The sequence below is a fragment of the Tenrec ecaudatus genome, chromosome 3 (assembly GCF_050624435.1).
Source record: "Tenrec ecaudatus isolate mTenEca1 chromosome 3, mTenEca1.hap1, whole genome shotgun sequence".
NCBI classification, from domain to species: domain Eukaryota; kingdom Metazoa; phylum Chordata; class Mammalia; order Afrosoricida; family Tenrecidae; genus Tenrec; species Tenrec ecaudatus.
In genome coordinates this window covers 140051146-140074801 of record NC_134532.1, presented here as the reverse complement: position 1 = coordinate 140074801, position 23656 = coordinate 140051146, and the positions used below count along the sequence as shown (strand labels likewise).

General features: G+C 41.0%; 1 protein-coding gene across 6 annotated transcripts in view; it reads right to left on the bottom strand.

Annotated features, from left to right (window-relative positions):
- The window catches only part of HELQ (helicase, POLQ like), a 68802-nt gene that overhangs the window by 40250 nt on the left and 4896 nt on the right, over nucleotides 1-23656 (bottom strand). For 5 of the 6 annotated variants that reach the window (XR_012783468.1, XR_012783469.1, XM_075544094.1 and 2 more), the window contains exons 3-11: nucleotides 20621-20799; nucleotides 19813-20013; nucleotides 19310-19382; nucleotides 17394-17491; nucleotides 16217-16315; nucleotides 9531-9676; nucleotides 8782-9021; nucleotides 4775-4916; nucleotides 1836-1940 (exon numbers count right to left, since the gene is read on the bottom strand). Coding sequence is in view for 3 of the 6 variants with exons in the window: in XM_075544094.1 (XP_075400209.1) it covers nucleotides 1836-1940; nucleotides 4775-4916; nucleotides 8782-9021; nucleotides 9531-9676; nucleotides 16217-16315; nucleotides 17394-17491; nucleotides 19310-19382; nucleotides 19813-20013; nucleotides 20621-20799 (1283 nt within the window). In the remaining 3 variants the exon portion in view is untranslated. Of the gene's footprint in view, nucleotides 1-1835; nucleotides 1941-4774; nucleotides 4917-8781; nucleotides 9022-9530; nucleotides 9677-13302; nucleotides 13409-16216; nucleotides 16316-17393; nucleotides 17492-19309; nucleotides 19383-19812; nucleotides 20014-20620; nucleotides 20800-23656 lie in introns of those variants that run through there. The other variant, XR_012783470.1, reaches the window with a different exon arrangement.

Below are 23656 nucleotides of genomic sequence, written 5' to 3'. Positions count from 1 at the left end.
GCATCGTGAGGAGGGCACCGGACCCACCAGTGTTTCCTTCTGTTGCACAGAGTCGCTATGAGTCAGAACCAAGTCCAATGGCACCTACCAACAACAAACCCATGACGTACATTTGTCAGATATACATATTATGAATACACATTTGTGAATAGCCTTATCATTTTTTAGCAATTTATAAGAATTTTTAAAATGTTAATTAGTCCATGTAATTGTTTTATTTCATGCTTCATGCCTTGTCCCCAAGAAATATATTTTTGCCTAACCCGAGGTAACAATAGCTTTTCTCCTATATTTTAAACTTTAAGTTTTAGTTTTAGCTTTTATGGTTATGTCCGTGCTCAGAGTAGAGGTTAATTTTTAAAATCCCATATGAATATCCAGTTGCTTTAGCACCATTTGTTAAAAAGGCTAACCTTTCTCCTTCAAATACCTTAGCACTTTGGTTGAAAATTGACTATAAATATGTAGATCTATTCCTGGAGTCACCTGTCATTGATCTATAGGAGAGGGTTTAAAAGTTCATGTATAAAAGATATTCAAAGATAACGGAGTTTTTCCAAGAACTTTGTGAAACCCCTCACAAGCATATCTTTGTACCAACATTCTTGATCACAATAGCTTTACACCATTCTACAGAAACTCTTAAAATCAAGTTGGATAAGCCCTCTAACTTTACTAAGCGTTTTTATCTCTCTCATCGTAACTACCTGCAAGTGACACCTCCCTTCTCTGTGCTCATCTAAACCTGTTGTGTTGTTGTTAAGTCACGTCCAACTCATAGAAAGCCTACGTACAACAGAATGAAACATGACCCAGTCCTGCGCCATGCCAGCCGCACAGTGGTTCCTATGTCTGCGCCCATGGCTGCAGCCTCTGTGTCAGCCAGCTCCTTGAGGGCCTTCCTCTTTTTCACTGCTCCTTGACTTTTACAAGCATGATGGCCTTCTCTAGGGACTGGTCTCTCCCGATAACATGTCGAATGCATGTAAGATGCTATCTTACCATCCTTGCCCCTACAGAGGACTCTGGCAGTACTGCTTCCAAGACAGACTTATTTGTACTTTTGGCAGTCCATAGGACTTGGGATATTTTCTCCAGGACCATATTCAAACACATCGATTCCTTATTCAATGGCCAATGTTCATGATAGAAGTTGTCAAGGATTTTGCCTTACTTGGATTCACAATCAAAGCTTATGGAAGCAGCAGGAGATCAAAAGACGAATTAGGTAAATGTGCTGCCTAAGACCCTATTTTGAGTATTGAAATATCTGAAACCTCTACATTCTTTAATACCCAGCTCAGATCCCTTTTCTTTCTTTCTTTCTTTTTCTTTCTCTCTCTCTCTCTCTCTTTCTTTCTAAATTGCCAGGGAACACAGCAATTACACCCTTTACCTGCCACATCATCCAGAAGAAGCCTAAAAAGGGAGTTAATTTCTAATCTTAGGAAAATGAATGTTGTCCCCTCAAGTTTTTCTGCATGGCAAAGGCCATAAGGAGCTCACAAATGTTTATCATAAAGTAGGTCACAGGACTACCAAGTCTTACCCATAATGAGGGGAGACGTGCTAGATTATCTCCTGCCAAGGCTCATATTGTTTAAGTTCCCTGTAGAACCCACCAAATCTACAACATATTTGTTGATTTTTCATATTATTTATAAAGCAAAGGATTTACAATGCAGATAAAACCCATTCAAACTGATTGTGTCAAAACTGACCCTTTTCACATTAAATTAGAAGTTACCTTTTTTTATGTTTCAGATTACATAAAATTTTTTAACATCCATTATTTTGAGTGCTGGTAATGAGTTTAAAAAATATTTTTCAAATACCTTCAAACCAATCAAAGAGAGAAATAAAGTCTGGATCCCCTTGCCGAATTCATGAACAAGGTGGCTATAACAGTTCTCCACTGGGCTGTTTATTAACTGCAGCACCTATAAACAAGTAAAGTTGTACTTTGCATTATCAAATATAGATGATGCTCCTTTGAAAACATTATGTTGTGAGTAGGAAGTCAGTGACAAAAAAGTCAGATATTGTTATAAGCCTACTTACATTAAATATCAAGGACAAGCCAAAGGAGGCCTGGTGGCATAATGGCTACATGTGGGGGGGGGGGGGCAGGTGCAGCGGTAATATGCAAGGTCAGCAATTTGAAACCACCAGTTGTTCTGAGGGAGAAAGACAGGGCTTTCTACGCCCATAAAGAGTCACAGTCTGAGAAACCCACAGGGCCAGTCCCAGCCCGTCCTACAGGACTGCTGAGTCGGCATCAACTCAATGGCAGTGAGTTTGAGTTTTGAGTTTGAGAATCGGCAAATGAATAGAAATCAGAGTTAGTCAGCAGTTACGGGAAAAGGGTGGAGGGAGGGAAAGGAAGACACGAAGCTCAGGGGACGAGTTAAGGGTGGTGCTAGAAAAGCTCAGGGGCTCTTAGCGATGATGGCTGAACAGGATGGATGTGTGAAGAACATAGAAATGACAAATATCTTATTCGCTCTATATTTTGTTACCTCTTTAGACTTTGGTGGTGCTGCGGGATAGGCTGTGGTGTGGGCTGCTAACCAATGGGACAGAAGTTCAAACACAGCAGGTGCAATTTGGAAGAAAGATGAGGTTATCTGTTCCCATAAAGACGTACAACTTGGAAACCTTAGGGTCATGTTTAACTGGAATTAAATTGATGGCTATGGGCATATTTACCATAATTAAAAACATTTCAAAGACCATAACCCAAGCAGGAAGTGGCAACTGGTAAGTAACCAGCAGGTGCCTTTTCACTGGGACAGTGCTGCCCCCTTGTGGGCTGCTTTGGGGTCAGTCAGTCAATTCTGACCCAGAACCGAGAAGAAACGCTCCACAGGCTTTCAGGGGTGCAATTCTTTATGCAAGCAGACGGTCTCATCTTTCTCTCATGGACAGGCTGGTAGATTAAAACTATTGATCTTTTTGTCAGTCGCCCAATGTTTAACCCATAGTACCATCAATCCCCCCTTTGAGACCACAATCGCCAGTACACAATAAGCAAGCTGGGCACTGTTTCTCTTAGGAGTAAAACAGAAAACAGTAATAGAACACGGTCATTTTTATAGCAAGGCATATCCAGCCATCCCTAGTTTTACATTCTTTTGTTCCATTCACCTTAAAACAGCTTTAGCAATAATACAATATTCCAACAAATGGACTGGCTAAAAATTAGAAATAATGCCCCATATGAAAATGTCACACTTGGAGAGAGTGGGGGGAGAAAAGGGGGAGAGATCACAAGGATCAACTTAGAACCCTCTCCCAGGGGGATGAATAACGGAAAAGTGGATAAAGGTTGACAGAGGATGATGTAAGATATGGAACAAATAATCTACAATTATCAATGTTCATGAGAGAGGGTGGGCGGGGGAGGGAGGGACAAGATATGGGGAGCTGATATCAGGGGTCAAGTGGGAAGAGAATGCTTTGAAAATGATGATGGCTACCTCCCCTCAATACAAGGACACATTGTTCTAACAAATTGGCATTCTGTGATGCTCACTGCCCCCCCTCCCCCCACACACAATCGCTGAAGACAGAACAGGTGCAAAAGCAGTCATAGTGAAGAGACAGAATGGTGCCCAGCTATTAAAAGACATAGTGTCTGGGGTCTTAAAGGCTTGAAGTTAAACAAGCGGCCATCCAACAGTGAAGCAACAAGCCCACATGGAAGAAGCACACCAGCTGGTGCAATCATGAGGTGTCGAGACTGGGCAACAAGCATCAGAAGATTCACAACAAACAGTAAACAAACAAACAAAAATGCATTGGTGAGAATGGAGGGGGCTTGGAGGGGAGACGCAAAGCACATCTATGGCCAATGGAGCATCCCCCCACAGAGGGGTCACAGGAAGGGGTGAGTCAACCAGGGTGCAGTAGAGCACTAATGGGTCACACAACATACCTCTGTGCCCTGAAGGACCCTTTGCCCCCTGTTATCACAACCTCAGTGCCGCTTCCCAATCCAGACTAGACAGGAGCATGCACATAGGTCTAGGCAAGAGATAAAACTCACAATACATGGAACCCAGGAACAGGAATGGGAATAGGGATACCAAAAGGGGAAGGGGAAGGGGGGGGCGAAGAGAGGGGCATTGATCACAATGAATAGCACATAAACACGCACCCCCAGTCAGGGGGAAGAACAACAGAAACCAGAGGGGAAGGGAGATGGTGGTCAGTGAGATTTGAAAATAATTAACAATCTACAATCTATCAGGGGTCACGAGCGGTGGGGTTGGCGGAGGGGGAGGAGGGAGGGAAAAAAGGAGAAGCCGATCTCAAGGGCTCAATGGAAAGTAAATGTATAGAAAAAAATGATGGAATATATGTACTAATATGTCAGATACAATTGATGTATGGTTTGTAACAAGAGTTGTAAGAGCCCCCAATAAAATGGGAAAAATAAGTAAAATGATGATGGCAGCATATTGCAAATGTGCTTGATACACTGGATTGTGATAAGAGATGTAAGAGCCCCCAATACAGTATTTTTTAAAAATGTCACACTTGGTGTAAATCTAGTGAAAATGGGGGCAAGGCAAGGGCGATGTCAGGGCAAAAACCTTGAAAATGAAAAACGATTAAAAATGTTTTCTACTGTGATTGAAATACAAAAGTATCCAGAAGACTCTTTCTAATGATTAATCACCTAAGAGAACATTAATGACTTTGAAAAACTGACCTCAGAAAAGGGTGAGGGCAAAAACCAAGGAAAGAAGCCACAGTGGACTACTTTTACCTGTTGCTTATCGTTTGCTTGCAGTATCAAGATACTCTCCCCAACAGTGTCTATCCCAGCACGGCCAGCTCTGCCAATCATCTGCTTATATTGACTCCTCTTTAAAAACTCCTTCGCAACATAGGGGGCTCTTAAAATAACTCTAGGAAATTCATAAAATGAACGAGAAGTGACATTCCTTCTTTAGCATTTATTTTTAGAACTCTTCATTATATATTTTCGATGTTAAACTTCATGACTCATTAACCCACAGTGATAGGTAACTACTATTTACTAACAATCCATGATATTCTAGGTTTTATAATACATTATCTTGTAATTTTCACAAAATTCTTGTTAGAGCTATTTTTTAAGACAAAAGGTTTAATGAATCAGTTTAATTAAGTGACTTGCTATAACCAACAAGTTATAAGTTCCAGAATTATGCTTTGAGCGCAAGTCTATCTAATTATTAAACAGATAATCAACATAATATGCCACCAATCTCAAAGCATTTGCAGTTTTGGACCCATAAATGACAACTGTAACCATCTGGCAGCAATGCATGCACACCTATAAGCTTATATTATAGAAACTACAAACTTCAATTGCTTTTAACCTGCAAATATCATCATTTTAATCCTGCCCACTTACACAGAGGAACTCTGTAGTTAGTTTTCATGTTCAGAGAGAAAACCTATTATGCCATTTACTTATACTGATCAACCTAGTCCTGTATTTATGAATCCATAGATAGCCAGGAATTTCTAAACACTTAAGGAAAACGAGTGACAGAAAACAATGTGAACATATAGAACAAGCAACTGACTAAAGCAGACAATAGAGACAACAGAAGAAGACTCAGAAAATTCTGTCCACCATGAAACTCCAAAATCGACTGCATTCACAGTCTGAGAATGGGCTGTTATATGAAAGAGCAGTAAAAGAAGAAAGAGTTCTTTAAAAAAATTAATAGTAAATGGAATAATAAATGAGCACATTTATAGACACAGTTAAGAACTGATTTTGCTATATGGAAAGTAAAATTGAAGAAATCACATACCTTAAATAGAAGGGGGAAATGTGTAAGGAAAGTTAAAAGATAAGCCCAATCTAAATGGCCTCGATCCTGTCTCCCTGAACGGACAAAAGCAGAGAACAGAGGCTACAGGAGAAAGGAAATCAACAGACGGCAGGGGAAATGCCCTGAAGAAAGCCAGCGAGCATTCGATGGAAAGCGTCCACCCTTGGGGTACAGCTTTAGAAAGGAAGCAGGAGTTAGAATTGGAAAATTAGACAGTCTGGGCTCAAATCCTGGCACCGAGCAAGTTACTTTTTGTTCAGTGTCTCAGCTTTCCCTTCCATACCCAAAACAGAACAGCTCACTGCAAACGAGTCTGTTTTGCCTCATAGTTACCCTAGAGGACAGGGAAAAATGCCCCTGTGGTTTCTCTGTCTGTAAAAAGCCTCATCTTTCTCCTATGGAGCGGTGAGTGGTTTTGAACACCTGACCTAGCAACCCAGTGCATAACCACTACCTCACCAGAGCTCCTTCCTATCTATACAGTGTAGATAATAAAATCTGACCTTCCTCACAGAGTTGCTTTAAGAACCCAATAAATCAATGCACATAAAGTACTGACTGCATAGCCTGGCATGTGGCAAATAATCAAAAGGTGTGGCAGGAAGTTTAGTAGCTGCTATTCTTGCTATACATCATAAAAATTCAAGGGAAAAAATAAACAAGCTTCTGGAGAGGGAAAAGACAGCAAAGTCAGACAGAAACCACCACCGGCCATCTGGACTCCTAGAAGACAAAGAGTAATAGCTACAAAATCTTCTGAAGAAAAAAAGTGAAGTCAGAATTCTTTTCCTAGGGAAGTGCCAAAGCGTAAGGAAGAAGAATTGATGCATTTGAATTAAGATTCTGGTGAAGGATACGGAAAGTACCACGGACTGCCAAAAGCACGAACACATCTGCTGTGGAAGAAGTACAGCCAGAAGGCTCCTTAGACGAGAGGATGGCTAGACCTTGTCTCATGTGCTTTGGACATGTCAGCAAGGTAGACCACCCTTGGAGGAAAGGACATGACGCCTGGTGAACTAGAGGGCAGAGGTCAAGAAGAAGACTCTCAATGAGATGGATCGACACAGTGGCTGCAACAACAGGCTCAAAGAACACAATTGCGAGGATGGTGCAGGCCTGGGCAGTGTTTTGTTCTGTTGTTACACACAGGGTTGCTCACAGTTGGAAGCAACTCAACCGCAGCTAACAACACCAATAATCATCTTACATCTTTTTAAGGAAGGAGTGCTTTGTTGGTGTAAATGGTTAAGTCAAAGGCTACTAGCCAAAAGGTTGGTAGTTCAAACCCATCTACCAGAGATGGCAGGGCAGGCACCCTTATGCAGCATAGTTCTCCTCTGACACGTCTGGCATGCCCTGAGTTGGAATGGACGTGGCAGCAACTAACAACAATAATCACAATGAAAGCAGACTGCTGGGCCTAGTCCTCCACGGTACTGCTGCATGGGTTCCAACTGCATGCAAGCCGCTTGCACTGCCTAGGGCTTGCACTGTCAGGTTCACATGGACTTTAAAATAAAGCCGTAACTGTGAGAGGAAAGGAAATAAAAATCTGAAGTGGAAATTCCATGTAATTTCAACACAAATAGGGCAAAGTAAGAACTTGCAGAAGATGTAATTACTGATTAATTCTAAAGTGGCAGAAAAGCATGTTTGATTGTAGTAATTAGAGTTTCAAGACGAACTACTGAAAAAATAGAAGCAAAATATGAGAGTTCAAAACATTTTTAATTCTATTATCTTTTAATTCCATTTTTCATAAACTTTTTTGAAGCCCCCTAATAAAATTTCTGATTTTTTTCTCCAAATGTCCAAAAAAGGGAAAACTTAATCAGTGACAGAAGAGGAAAAAAATGGTAACAGATATATGGGTGGGAGGGACAGGCGATAATGCGATCCTAGAATTGATTAAAGCAAAATCATTTAATGTTCATAGAAGATTTTAAAAATTGATTATACATGGCGGGGGGGGGGACACCCACAACAATCTATAGTGACAAATTACAAACAGCAGAAATAAATTACACAGGTAGCTATGGATTGAACTGTGTCTTCTAAAAAGGCATCTTGAATTCCTAAGCTCTGTACCTGTGAATGAGACCTTGTTTGGAAAGAGGTTTGCTTCTGTAATCAGTAAGTTAAATGAGACCATACTGGAAGACAGTAACCCGATACCTTCTAAGTGGTGTCTTAGAAGAGCGGAAGTGGAAACAGGGTGACACAGACGGAACACGGCTTATGGGGATCTGCCCTTAAGCAAAGAACATGGAGGACTGCTGGGCCCTAGCAGCAATGAGGAATTAATCCAACCAAGGCCTGATTGGGACTTCCACCCTCCAGCATTGAGAGAAAACCAATGTCTGTTTGAAAACCCACACAGTGATATTTTGCACTATGTGACACTCTAGCAGTCCTAGGTGGCCAAGGGTGAGCACCACCACAAACACAGACAAGGGTCTGCTTCAGATATTGATATTAGACTCAAGTGGCTTCATGGATCAGTTCTCCAAACTGTCAGGGCAACTCTAAGTTAAATAAACTCAGATAGTAGAAATGGGGGTGGGGACAGGAATGGGGAGCCAATAAGAACAAGTAAAAGAAAGAAGAAAATGTTCAAAAATTGATTGGTGGTGACGATTACACAACTCTTTATAAATATGATTGAACTACTGAATTGCATGATAGGTAAATAATATGCCAATAACACTAAAAAAATGGTGAAACACTTGCTGTTTCTATACAATTAGCATCATGACTAACATCAAAACCAACTACTGAAAGGAAGGAAATTATTTTTTGCTAAAATATTTTTTAAAAAGTCATCCTAGCAAATGCTGACAAAAATATTTGATAAATTATCACCCACCACTGAGTAACAGCAAAACCACAACAGAAATTTTTGTAAGTTAGGCACTGACGTTTACAATTACCCCCATCTTACCTCCGAGCTGGGAGGTTGACACCTGCCGCGAGGGTGGACGTGCAGGTGAAAAGACAGAGGACGCCTGTGGAGTAGGCCTCCTCCAAGAGCTTCCTTTCATCACTGGTTAAGCCACTGTGGTGATAAGCAATTCCAAATGGGATAGTCCGCTTCAGAACAGGGCATATGTTGCCACCACTGATGCTCTTCAAGTTGCTAATCATCTCGGATTTTTCTTTTTCCCTGTGTTTCAGATAGTCCCTAGGAAAAAGATCTGTTAGAAACATGAACCCTTGATCAGACAGTTCCACCCTATGGCCTATCATTTTCATTTTAGATGCCGTGTATACATACGCTAAAAAATTTTATCATCACTTTTACTGATGCTGTTACATGCCAGCTAGTCGGTTCTGACTCATATACACAACAGAACAAAACCCTGCCTGGTTGGTCCTGCAAGAACCTCAAGATCACTGTTCTATTGAATGCACGTATCTTGCCCCAAGTACATAAAATATTCTTAGCACTTTCATTGTGACTTCGCTAATTAACTATCAGGGGATCTCTGTCAACTTTTTTTGTGGCTCTTCAAGTCTTATGAAGATCTGATGAAAATTAAGAAAAAAAAACCACAAAGTAATTTAAGTACACCCTTAATATACTTTCAGAGGGCTTCATGGACTTCCGGAAGTTTATTCACATACTCCCTGTGAATCCATGCATATCAAGTTTAGACCCTTGTGAATGGTATTTTTAAAATATTAACGTACTTGCTTAAAAACTTGCATATCATTTCTGCTACATTTTCACAGTTCTTCTTAGTAGGGCAAAAAACTAAGCAGGAATAATTGGGAATAACTTCTGTCACCAAGGCTATCAAGCAATCAGGATCCATTTTCTTCAAGGTATCAGAATACTGTCAAATAACAAGACATAGGGGCATGGAAATAATTATTAGTCTTGTCAACTTTTAAAATTACCAATGCGATCCAAAAGATAAGTAAATCATGATTTTGAATTAATTAAATAAATATGATCATTTAAAACAAAAGACAAGATCTCTATTAAACAGCAAATCATTAAATTTCACTTTTAGGTTATTAGGGTTTTACTAGCTATATTTGTTTTTTAAAAATAACAAACTAAGATTAAAGTAACAAATAAGAGAAACAAGGAACTGAAAATAGTGTACATTAATAACAATCTCATCGTATGCCATCTCCACCAAGGCAGAACGAGAGTCCCCAGAGACACAAATTCATCCTAGTAATAAAGGACTGCATACATGAGATAAACCCGTGACTCTTGCTAACAGTGTTCAAAGCCACAGAAATGATCATACTAAAGGGCATTTTCATACATATAAAATATATCACTGAATCACAACAATTTCTGTGACACAGCATACAGCAGGAATTCAAAAACAAAGAAAAAACTGTAGTTATTAAAAATTCAATCCCTTAGACTTTATTGAAAGTAATGAAGGTACAATTTTAGAATAACACACTTTATTAGAATGATTAAATTGTTATAAACAAGTCTCTGTACACTGGTGCATATGGGGGCTGGAGGCACAGGGAACCCAGGGTGGATGATACCTTCAGAACCAGGGGTGTGAGGGGCAATACTGGGAGAGTAGAGGGTGAGTGGGTTGGAAAGGTGGAACTGATTACAAGGATCCACATGTGACCTCCTCCCTGGGAGACGGACGGCAGAGAAGGGGGGGAAGGGAGACTCCGGATAGGGCAAGATATGACAAAATAACAATCTATAAATTATCAAGGGCTCATGAAGGAGGGGGGAGCGGGGAGGGAGGGGGTAAAAAGGAGGACCTGATGCAAAGGGCTTAAGTGGATAGCAAATACTTTGAAAATGATTAGGGCAAAGAATGTATGGATGTGCTTTATACAATTGATGTATGTATATGTATGGATTGTGATAAGAGTTGTATGAGCCCCTAATAAAATGTAAAAAAAAAGTCTCTTAAGCAATCAGCCTGTGTGATTATGAGGTGTCGACAGGATTGGGTATCAGAAGACCCAAAACAATCACACCAATGCGAAGAAGGGGAGCTGGAGTGGAGCCCCAAAGTCCATCTGTAGATAATTGGTCATCCCCTCACAGAGGGGTCACAGGGAAAGGATGAGTCAGCCAGGGTGCAGTATAGCAACTGATGAAACAGTTTTTTTTAATGGTTATATTAGGGCTCATACAACTCATCACAATCCATACATACATCAATCGTGTAAAGCACATTTGGACATTCATTGCCCTCATCATTCTCAAAACATTTGCTCTCCACATAAGCTCCTGGCATCGGCTCATTTTTTCCCTCCTTCCCCGCTTCCCTCATGAACCCAGGATAATTTATAAATTATTATTTTGTCAATACTTGCACTGTCTGATGTCTCCCTTCACTCACTTTTCTGTTGTCTACTCCCCAGGGAGGAGGTTATATGTAGATCCTTGTAATTCGGCTCCCTATTTCCAACACACCCTCCTTTTACCCTCCCAGTTTTGCCACTCTCACCACTGGTCCTGAAGGGATCATCACCCCAGATTCCCTGTTTCCAGTTCCTATCTGTACCAGTGTGCATCCTTTGGTCTAGCCAGCTTTGTAAGGCAGAATTGGGATCATGATAGTGGGGAGGAGGGAAGCATTTAGGAACTACAGGAAAGTTGTATGTTTCATCTTCGCTGTATCGCACCCTGGCTGGCGGTCTTCTCCACGAGACCTTTCCATACGGGGATCTCTAGTGGACTACAAATGGGCTTTGGGTCTCTGCTCCATACTCACCCCCCCTCATTCACAATGATATGATTTTTTATTCTGATGATGCCTGATACCTGATCCCTTCCACACCTCGTAATCGCACAGGTTGGTTTGCTTCTTCCATGTGGGCTTCGTTGTTTCTGAGCTAGATGACCGCTTGTTAACCTTCAAGCCTTTAATACCCCAGACACTATCTTTTGATAGCCGGGCACCATCAGCTTTCTTTGTCACATTTGCTTATGCACCCATGTCTTTAACGATCATATCTGGGAGATGAGCAAGCAATGATATGATGTTTTGTTCTTTGATGCCTGATAATTGATTCCTTCGGCACCTCGTGATCATGCAGGCTGGTATGCTTCCTCCATGGGGGCTTTGTTGCTTCTGAGCTAGATGGCTGCTGGTTTTCCTTCAAGCCTTTAAGACCCAGATGCTCTTATCTTTTGATAACTGGGCACCATCAGCTTTCTTCACATTTGCTTATTCACCCGCTTTGTCTTAAGTGATTATGTTGGGAAGGTGAGCTTCATAGCCAGTTTAATAAAACAAAGTATTCTTGCATTGAGGGAGTACTAGAGTGGAGGCCCAATATTCATCTGCTACCTTTAATACTAAACCTATAAATATATGCACATAGATCTATTTCCCCATCCTCATATAAATTTACATATGTACATGCCTTTATTTAGACCTCTATACATGCCCTTTGCCTCCTAGCTCTTTCCTCTATTTCCTTTGACTTTCCTTTTGTCCCACTATCATGCTGTCTTCATTTGGGTTTCAGTAATTCTTCTTGGTTACATTACACCTGATCATGTCCTACCAGGCCTCCTACACCCTCCTCACCACCTATTTGGACCACTTGTTCCCTTGGCTCTGGGTTTGTTACCACCACTACTTTTCCCCCCACCTCCCCTTCTCCCATGTCCCCCCGGAACTGTTGGTCCTGTTTTCTCCTCCAGATAGTTCATCCAGCCTATCTTATTTAGACAGACCTGATATGATAATAACATGCACAAAAACAAGACAGAGCAAAACCAAGCAACAATATACAACAAAACAACAACAAACCACTGACAAAAAAAGCAAAATAAGACACAAGAAAGAAAAGCTCGTAGTTAGTTCAAGGATTGTTTGTTGGCCTTTAGGAGTGTTTTCCAGTCCAGTCTGTTGGGGCGCCAAGCCCTGGCCCCAAAGTCCACCTTCGGCATTCCCTGGGGACTTCCCGCTCCCTTCCCTTACTGTTCTGTTGCACCCCCTTAGTGTTTTTCCTTGGTGTGGCAGGATCAGATCAGGCACAATTTCCACTCTGTGTCTCCAGTGTTGTCCCCTGTAGGGCTATGGGTCAGTGAGGGACATCGTGTCTCATAGTCGGGCGGGCCACATGGTCCTCTCTGTGGACTGGGTACTCTGAGTGGGAACATTGTCCTCAAGGCCTGGTGGGCCAGGATGTGCTCCACTGTCTCCTTCTCCCCCTTCCTCTGCTCCCGTGTGCTCTAATCAGACATGTTCCTCTCCTGGAGCTGCAGATTTAGTGCCATCCTCTGAAATAAATTCTTCTTGGAGGAGGGGCAGGTGTCTACGTAGTTGGGATTGGGGCCGGCCCCTTAGACCTCTCCACTGGTTCCCTACTCCACACCGGCATGTTGCAGTCTTGTAGTTTTTTAATGCTTCCTGAGAAGCATTAAAGTTTATTATGCCAACCTGGCTGATAAACACATGGGTTAATTGAAGAGCGGAGAGATGAATGGCTCAGTGAGTCTTCTCACCTTCGGAGTTCTTGGGTCTATTGCTTTGTCACGGTCAGACCATGGTGCAGCTGCCTTAGTCAGTTCCCTGCTTCAGCTGGCACGGCTCACTTCCTGCAAGAGACCTCTAAGGAAAAGAAACATGGATCTACTCCCATGCAGCCCTGGGTGCTGGAGCAGCCGTGTGGAGCCCCGTCAGCACTGAAATGCGTACACATTCACTGATTCGGCTTTCTTCCTGCAGTTGGCATCATTTTGTGTGTTTGGTAAAATTGAGGACTTTGTAGATTGGCATACGATGAGATTGTTATTAATGTACACTATTTTCACTTCCTTGTTTCTCTTATTTGTTACTTTAATCTTAGTTTGTTATTTTTTTAAAAACAAATATAGCTAGTAAAACCCTAATAACCTAAAAGTGGAATTTGTATACCAATACATGATCTACAGTCACAAATTTTTGCATTGCCTTTGTTTCACTGATCAATTTTTAGAATTGTTGAATGAATAAGAAGTATTTAAGAAAGAGCTTCCTAAATTAAAAAAAGCACTGCGTTGTAGATTAAAAATGTAGGAGACAAATTGGTTTCCCATTCAGCAATGCAGACAGACTGATTGCTGGCACTGACAGTGACCTCTGCAATGATCCCGTGGCCTCCCTGTCTCCACCTTGGGCTCCCTGTTTCTGTTCCCCCAGTTTTCCTGACCCTGCCTTCCCACCTAACTTTGCTCTGGGGCACAAGCTGCCCTTGGGGTTTGTGCAACTGGGCGTTCTCAGGACATGCTCTTTCTGGGTGTGATTGCTGACTTTGCAGACCTGTCTTTTGTGGGCTGAAGGGGATCTCTGGCCTAAGTTAGAAGGGTACCTACGGGCTATTATCTCAGGGGAGCCACCAGTCTTTTTCATGTCAGTAAGGCTGGTCTTCCTGACGAATCTGAATTTTGTTCTACATTTTTCTCCCACTCTACCTAGCACCTTTTATCACGAGTGGTCAGTGGTGCTAGTTGGGTACCATCTAGCTCTGCTGGTCTCTGGTTAGTGGAGGCTCTGTGCATGTGCTTTATTAGACCTTTGGGCTAATGGCTTCTTGAGTCTTTTGCTTTCTTCATTCTTCTTTGTGCTGAACAGAAAGAAACCAACAGTTTAGCGCCACTTAGAAGCTTTTAAGGTCCTAGGCGCCCCTCAGCAAAGTAGGGTGCAGAACAATGTCTTTTTGGACTATGCTATGCCAATTGACCTAGCTGCCCCTGAGAGTACAGTCCCAGCTCTTCAGCCCAGTATCTCAGTCTTGAGAGATGTTTAGTTTATGGCTAAGAGGTTTTTGTGACTGTGCCTTCCCCACCCCCTACTGTGCACTCTATGATATGCTGTTATGTTATATGCTGCTGTTTCTGACTCAACCCAACTCAGTGTACAATGGAACAAAACAATGCCTGGTTCCATACCGTCCTCACAATCACTGCATTGCTTGAGCCTACTGCTGGAGCCACTGCGACAATCGACCTCACTGAAGATCTTCCTCTTTTTCCCTGAAACTTACTTTCCAAACAGAGTGTCCTCCAGGGAATGCGCCCTATTAATAACATGTTCAAAGTATGTGATCATACATCTTTGAAATAGGCACAAATCTCAATCTGTTCTAGTCAGTTTGTCAGATAGCTGTCTTACAAATTCCTTGGCCTAAATTAGCAAAAACTTCCAGCACTGCATCTGTTTACTGAAACATCACTATTCTGTCAGTTCTTAGTCTTTGCTTTTTGCCAGCTGAAGCGGTACAGACTGGACTTCTTCCCTCAATAGCATCATTTCTGGATCGTATGCTACCTTCTGAAATGGTTGAACATTAACCGATTCTTTTTAGTACAGTGATGACGTTGTACATGTATGCATATGTTAGAGCTTCAAAAAATTCATGGAACAATGGAATTAAAAGTTTTCCACCAACGTTTTGAAGCATGTGTGTGACTCCCGTGCAACTTACTACCCTGGCTTGGCTACACAGCCACCGATACATCCACTTGTACGCTACTGTCTGCTGTTACCATCACTGCAGGGTAATGTACATAACAGTGTCCACCATTGTTCCCTTTTATTCCCACACACCTTCCGGCATCTTCCTGGGCCTCAATTATGTTATGCTGGCATCCCTCACGTGTGTGTCTTCCCTTCACCAAAGTGAGCACGTGCCTACTACCACGCTAGTGCTTTCCTTCCCCATCTGCTCCCACCCCCAGTTCACCATCAAAGACTGTATTTTTCTTCTATGAACTTTAACTTTTTATAACAATAGTCTCATACAACATTTGTTCTTCTGTGACTCCCTTTCCCATAATTTCTCGATCATGGGAAACCAAGGCAAAATAAATTCCTAGCTGTCCTGCTTATTAGGTAGTTAAATATAGATAACTTAATAATACACCCCAATAGTCTTTGAGTAAACAAGTCCATTGCCATCTAGTCCATGCTGACTCCATGCCTGATAGGGCAGAGTGGAACCGCCAAACAGGTTGCTAAGACTATAAACCTTAATGGGAGCAAATAGCCTCGTGTTTCCCTTGTGGAGCAGTTAGTGGGCTTGAACCGCCAATCATGCTATTATCACTCCAATGCTTAGCCCACTATACCACCAGGGCTTCTGTTATGGACAGAAAATTAGTATTTTTATTTTATTCTTAAATAACCACAAGTGTCCCCTAATAGGATGTATGTACCTTCTGACACTGCACAACCAGGGAATGAACCTGGACATTACAACCTCATTTCCTGTTGCACACTGAATTTTGCAAGGTATTTCCTTATTATTGCAAAAACACACACAATTCTACAAAGAGATAAAATCACAGAAGGGGATGTAGTATGATCTAATGTTGATTGTTCAACTGTGACAAATACTGGGCGCCAAGACACTTGGACTGTACGGGTTATCAACATTACCTTGTAAGTAAGGAGACGTGAAAAAGTAATGCCATTCTCAGCTTTGCTGTCAACCTCATATAGCTCATCATTTATTTTCAGGTATTCTTTTAATTCAACCTTAAATTTAAAAGATATTTGCAATTAATATCAAATATGAATTAGATAGTTTTTCATTTTCTAAAATATTTTGCAAAAATGAAAGATAGCTATAAAAAGGTTTCTATTTTTCCAAGCTATGTAAAGCATGCATTAGCTTAATCTCCTTCTCCATTTCCCCTCTCTTAGGCATTCTCTGTAAGTAAAAACAAGGAATATCCTTAAACATACTTATGACACATATTTGTCACAAGCAGTAGCATATACATCATAATGTTCAAACTTTTTGTCTTTGATTAAGGTGTTATTTGTAATATCCCTCAAGATTATTGGTTTGAATTCTAAACATGATGACATTTTTCATGTATTAGAATTTTTAAAAAGTTTTTAAGCACAGGTCACTGTATCAAAAAAAGAATATTGGTTTAAAAATTAAAATCAGAAGCGACCTCTTGAAAATGTTCATCTTTGGTACAAATATAAAAAATAAATTAAATTTCACATTAAATTTGGTGATTCTCAAAAGTCAGTTTCTGACAAACCATTCAGGCAAAGAACATACCCACTAGCACTACAGACAGCATATGTACATCATAAAGGGTTTTCAAAAAACTACATATTGAATTTGTCTATTTCCTTCCAGGATTTTGGAAATACAGTTTATCGAGGAGTTTAAATGAATACCTGGTGAAGTCTGAACTTAGTGCAAATGGCTGTCAAACATAAATATTTGAAGATAACTTTGTTTATGTGCTAGTAACGCAAAACTTGTCTTGCTCAAGTTTGGCTCAATGAAAAAAAAAAACTTCACCGGAGAGAATAAAAAGTAGAAAAATATAATGGGTTTGAAAAAATTCATTCCATAAATAGTCAATGAATACAATGGGAAGCACTGTTCCAGTGCTGTAGATTTATCAGTGGCCCGAGGCAAATCCGTGGCCCCTGGAGTTTCTAGCCTCTCTACACTAAGTCTTCTTATTCATGGATGGGGTAAAGAATTGCACTCGCTCACTACTACATAAAGTTTTTACCTGGTAGCCATATACATTCTAAGACAAATGTTTAACCAATCGCTAAAAGTACAAACATAGGTACATACTGGTCTAAAGTGACTGGTATAATACTCAGCTTCCAGGAACTCTTGTAAGTCTTCGACATTGCTCAATGTTGCACTCATGCCGATGATTTGAGTTGTTTCTGGAAAAGAAAAGAAGAACAAAGTGCTGAGGCTAGTTTGTGTTCTGTACGCTTAGCATGTCATCACAGAATACGGATACTGACAACGTTTTTGTGTTTTTGTGAATTCTTTCTAGGTAACTGGAAGACAAACATGCTGCCTGAGTAGGGTAAACCTCAGGGGTCCTGGCGGTGGTTCTGCGTTGGGCTAAGGCTCCACGTGGCTGGCAGTTCAAAACCGCCAGCAGCTCTGCGGGAGAGAGACTAGGCTTTTCATTTCCAGAACCAGTTACAGTCTCGGCAACCCACAGCAGGGCACCACCCGTCATCATCGTTGATGGCAGTGAGTTTGGAGGTTTGAGAGGTTAAATGTTTGTTAGCATTTAGAATTTCATATTTTGAAACTAGGCAAGAGAGTATTCAGACTTCTAAGCAAAGCGTAATGCATAGTACTATGGTTGTTGTAGACTGGATCATCGGTAGGAAGAAACCAAACTCCCTGCCATGGGAGTCCATGCTGACTCACAGCTACCCTACAGGACAGACTAGAACCCTCGTGGGTTTCCAGGGCTGTAACTCTGCTCAGAAGTAGAAACTGTGGTGTTTGCTAACTTTTTAAAGTGGAGTGGAAGCAAGCTGGTACAGCTTCCTGACTGCCCAGGCCGCACCCTACAAAAACAGCTGCTATCATGGACTTGGCTGATGGATCAAAAACCAAAGAAACTGCTTTAGCAGATGCTTCTTCACCATGGCACCATCTTTTTCCTTGAAATTATCTTTCAAGGTCACTGAGTGAGGAGCATGTCTTTTCCTTTCCCCTTTAAGGATGGACTATAAAGTGGAGAGGTGAGTTTCGTGCCAAATCATGGAAAGTTATGTTACAAATATTGGAATTTATTCAGAAAAGAAAGAAGTTATTAAAAAGTTTTAAACTGTAAAGTATTTGAACTTACATTTGGGAAAGCCCATTCTAAATGTACCAGAGAAGGGAAGCTACACCCTCAAGACTGGGCAGAGAGAAGAGGGTGGTGACATCTGCAGTCATCTAGGTCTGGCAGGATGAAGACATGGACTAAAAGATTTAGTGGCAGAGAAGAAAGGGAAGGAAAGGCTTAATATACACATGAGGCCAGACAGACAGGATCTCATACGTGTGTGAGACTAGAATATACATGACTGAAGACGTAAAATGGTGGGTTAGGTGACTGGATGAAGAATGATGGCAGAGAATTCATATGGAGGAGCTAAAAGGAAATTATTAGGGTTGGGAATGAGTCTGAGCTGTTGACAGGGCAGTCAAGTAAGAGTACACAGTTGGCAGAAAAGAGTGTATGCTGGGACTGTACACTGGGAGCCACAGCCCTCAAGACGTATTTGAAATTATATGTATAGCAGTGAATTAAGCAGACACTACATGAAGAAGAAACAAAGATACGGACTAAAAGGAATGTACACTAACACAAATGTACGGAATGAACATGCTTAGAAAGAGGTACTGCAAAAACAAGAAGACCAGTGTTTCCAAAACTGTGTGATATGAGCACACATTGCCTCCCCTCTTTCCCCCACACCGATCCAATGGGATGGGGAGGGCTGTAAAAGCAGACACTTCACATTTTACTCTGGATCACAGGCTACAGTACAAACATTTCTTATTGTCAGGGGTGGAGGGTGGGGCAATGGGTAATTTTTTTTCTGAAAAGGAGGAAGTACACCAAATAAGTTTGGCAACCTATGCAAGATTATATAACCTAGTTAGCAGAATTACATCTCTTTTTACATCCCTTTACATCTCTTGGTTATAAATCAATTAGTTACCACATTTCCAAAAGTACTTACTGCTGGTATAGAGGATTTTTGCTAGAGTCATTTCCAGTACAGCCCCTCGGCTTCCTTCACCAATCATGTGCAACTTTGAGATTAAAGAGGAATAAATCTGCATAAGGCTTTGTATGAAATGAATATGTAATCCTTGCTTTACATCTTGTTAAACATTTTGGACATAGCAACCTTCCTGTACATCTGGCATTTCACTGCTATTTTAAGTTAATGAAGTTTAGGGGCAACATTCTAACACACTGTAATTCATAAATTATGAATTTTTAATGAAACTATACATATTCTTTTATGAAACTACACATATATAACCATTTGTGTCATACAAGTAACAACTGACACAAAACTAATTTAAGGTTACAAAGCATGAACTGTCTTCACTTGTACTGTCTATACCAAAATAAACTATTTATGATTCTCCAGAAAGTTATTAAACAGATTCCTGTGATAATCAGTAAATACGTTAGTATAAAACAAATCGGTCATTTAGAAAAGTAGTCACAAACCTCATCGACAACCACCAGACCCAGAGTGCTGATTCTTTCCATTTCGATCAAGGAGTTCACCAGGCTATGCCCTTTTTCAATAGTGGCGACATACAGTGATTGCTTTTCCCTTCTTTTGATAGGAGGAAATTTCCCTTTGCTTCCAGCATATTCTTCAACAAAGAAACCCAGCTCCGTGCCAAAAACTGACAAGCCTGAAATCTGTATCAGTTCAAACAAACAAAAACAACAAAACAGATATATAAGAACTCTAATTACAGGAATTTTAAGATACCAGGTTTGGGGAGCCAGATGCAGCAGTCTGCTTCTGTAAGGATGTACAGCCTTGGAGACCGTCTAGGACCGCTTTAGTCTGCCTATAAGGTCACCATGAGTCAGAATTGGCTCCACAAGCGCTTTTAGGTAACAAGGTTTAAGGTCACATATATTACAAATCTGGGAAATTTCACAACATAAATGCTTATCTTTGCAAAATGAATGGTCTTCAAATTTTATAAATGTGAAAATAAATTTCCACTATCTTTTGACATCAAAAATCATCAGAACTCTTTATCTTCACAAAGCAATTAGTATATGCTTTAAAAATATGCTAAGTATCAATCGAATACTTAAGAGGGAGCTGAATCCATCTGTTTAGAAACAACTCTGACGCTTTTATGTCAGTACTAAGTCGTATTAGGAGAGGTCCTCGGCGATTAGTCATCACTTCTCTTTGCACCTCTTCTCAGATAGTATTTTTTTCTCAATCAGATAATAAATCAATATTAAAATAACAGAAAGTAACACTTTCTTAAAAAAGAACACACACCTTTTCTTGGACAATGGCCACATATGGCAGGATCATTACAACATCTTTCCGATGGCAGAGCAGTTCTTGTAGCATTAAAATCTCAGCCACAAGGGTTTTCCCACCACTCGTTGGCAAGGAATAGATCAAATTTTTTCTTTCTTGCACTGAACTCAGAGTTAAGCAAGTATGCTGCCATTCTATGGGGTTAAAAGAAGAAAGCAAGCATTATTTTCCCCTTCTATATTCTCAATCTCAAGAAATTTTTTAAAAGTGACTAATTCAATCCCACCTGGGGTAGTTCTGCCTAAGAATAAATGTAATTATGCATCAGTAAACGACAGAAATCCCAGATGTAGAAGCAGCTGAGTTTCGTGCAGGTCCCATCAGTGGGACAGGCTAGAAACCCTCCTCTAAGCCAGGGGCAGATTTGGACTAAGATCCTGAAAGGCAGGCAGCGAGTGGCCTGGTGACCAAGGGGAACCTGTGGGTGATGCCAGGAGCTAAACGGTAGCACAGGGACCTGTGGAATTGGAGATGTCATGTAACTTTCTCCCCCTCACTGACCCAAACATCATCTTAGAGGGTAAACATCAGAGTTTGCACAAACCAAGGCAATCTATTCAACTAGTTCTGATGGGGCAGTGGAACTGTGATCGGTTTGAATGCCATTTTAAACTGTTTAAACCATAAAAGGCTAGAACTGCTAACTAAACCTGGGGTTCTCAAAAGCTAACCAGTCGGATGCAAGAAAAGCATCAGATCAGCTGTGAGGCGTGGTGTGAAAACTAGCACACCCACTCTGCAGGGTAATTGAGCGCCAGCATTAGCAGGAGAATGGACTAAAAAGAAGACAGACTATTTCACAGCAGAAGAAAGGCAAATGGCCGGTAAAAGATACTCAAGTGTTACTTATTGGGTTGGTAAGATAACTAAAATGTAAAAACAAATAGCTTACTCCAAAAACTCCAGACATGTAAAATCTAGAACTGAGTAGTGTGTGATCAATAGGCATTCATAAAAAGGGGAGCTGATATCAGGGAGTTCAAGAAGAAAGAAAATGTTTGAAAATAATTGTATTTGCAATTGCACAATACTGCTTGATGTGATTGAACTATGGATTGTTATATCTGTAAGTACTCCCAATAAAATGATTTAAAAAATGTTTTACGCTTCCTCCCCCCAACTATCCTGGTCTCAATTCTACCTTGCAAACCTGGTTAGACCAGAGGATGCACAGCGGTACAGATGAGAACAGGAAACACAGGGAATACAGGACAGATGAACCCCTCAGGACCAGCAGTGAGAGTGGCGATACTGGGAGGAGTGTAGGGGTAGAAAAGGGTAACAGATGACAAGGATCTACATATAACCTCCTCCCTGGGGGATGGGCAACAGAAAAGTGGGTGAAGGGAGACGCCGGGCAGTGTAAGATAATAATTTATAAATTATCAAGGGTTCACGAAGGAGGGGGAGCGGGGAAGGAGGAGGAGGGGAAAAAGGAAAATGAGGAGCTGATTCCAGAAACCCATGTGGAAAGCGAGTTTCGAGAATGATGAGGGCAACAAATGTATGTGTGCTTTACACAATTGATGTATGTGTGGATTGTGATAAGAGTTGTATGAGCCCCAATAAAATGATTTTTTTAAATGTTTTAAAATAACGTTAAAAAAAGAAAAACATAGGCATTCATACATATAGTGGGTGATAGTAAAATCTACTGGGATCTTTTTGGAAAGTAAGCTGCTGGTATCAGAAATAAAACTGCACACTGCCTTTAATCTCACATTACTTTTAAGACTTTGTACCTATATAAGTAAAAGGAGGAACATTTAAAGATGATGCCAGGAACCCTAGTGGCATAGTGGTTATGCATTGGGCTGCTAACCTCATGGTCAGCAGTTCAAAACCATCAGCCGCTCCATGGGAGAAAGACAGGACTTTCCACTCCTTGTAGAGGTAATGCCTCAGAAACCCACAGGAGCAGTTATGCCCTGTCTTACAGGTCACTATGTTTTGGCATTGACTCACTGGCAGTGAGTGGAAAGATTATGTGTAAGATGTTTAGCATATTTAACATAACAAAGTGTCACCAAAGGGGAAAAGGATGAATATACTGCACAACCAGACAAGGTTATATGGATTATAAATCATAATTATTTGCTGTTAAAAATGAGGAGCTCTATCTATATACGAGGCAGTATCCTCCAAAACTGGAATTTTTTCCAAAGCTTTGTATTTAAAACTTTTTACAACACAACCTTATCATCTACAAAGTACTTGTCAAATCTGCGATTCCATTCTTGGAGACATTGTTCAAACTCATCTGTTTGGATGGCTGACAGCACCTCCCTCGGTTTTTTCCTTCACCTCTTCAAATTGCTGTCATTTCATGTCCCTCTTCATTCGTGGAAACAAAAATGTTTCATGGAGAGTTCAGGTGAGTAAAGTGCACGGGGCAAGAGAGGCATGCTGTTTTCTGCCAACAGCTGGCACAGAGACGGCTGCATGAGCAGATGCATTGTCATGGCGGCAAACCCAGTGCCTGTCTGCCACCAGTCAGACCTTCTTTGTTGTACACTGCTACTTATGGTATCTGTTCGGAACCCGTAAAGAGAAAGCTGGATGAACAACAGTCTGCCCTGGAAGAACGAACTCCAAATGCACTGAGTCGACATTTTCGTCCATTTGGGAAGTTGACGAGCATCCAGAAGGTTTGTCATCAATCAACATGTCACCTTTTTGGAAATGAGAAAATCACTTGTACACTTGAGTTTTTCCCATCGCGCTGTCCTTGTAAGCTGTGTTCAAAATCACAACAGTTTCTGTGGCATTTTTCCCAGTTATGATATCAAATTTCACCACCGCATGCTGTTCTCTTAAAACTGGCCATGACAAAAATTGAGGTTTGAGTGAAACTGCTTTTATGAAAAAATTCACTGTGACCAGAGAGAACCTTCCCAGGTGACGAGATGCTTGATGCTCACCTAGAGGGAACAATGCCTACTATGTAAGTTCCACCCAGCGGAGCCGTTTCCGGTTTTAGGGGGCTACCCA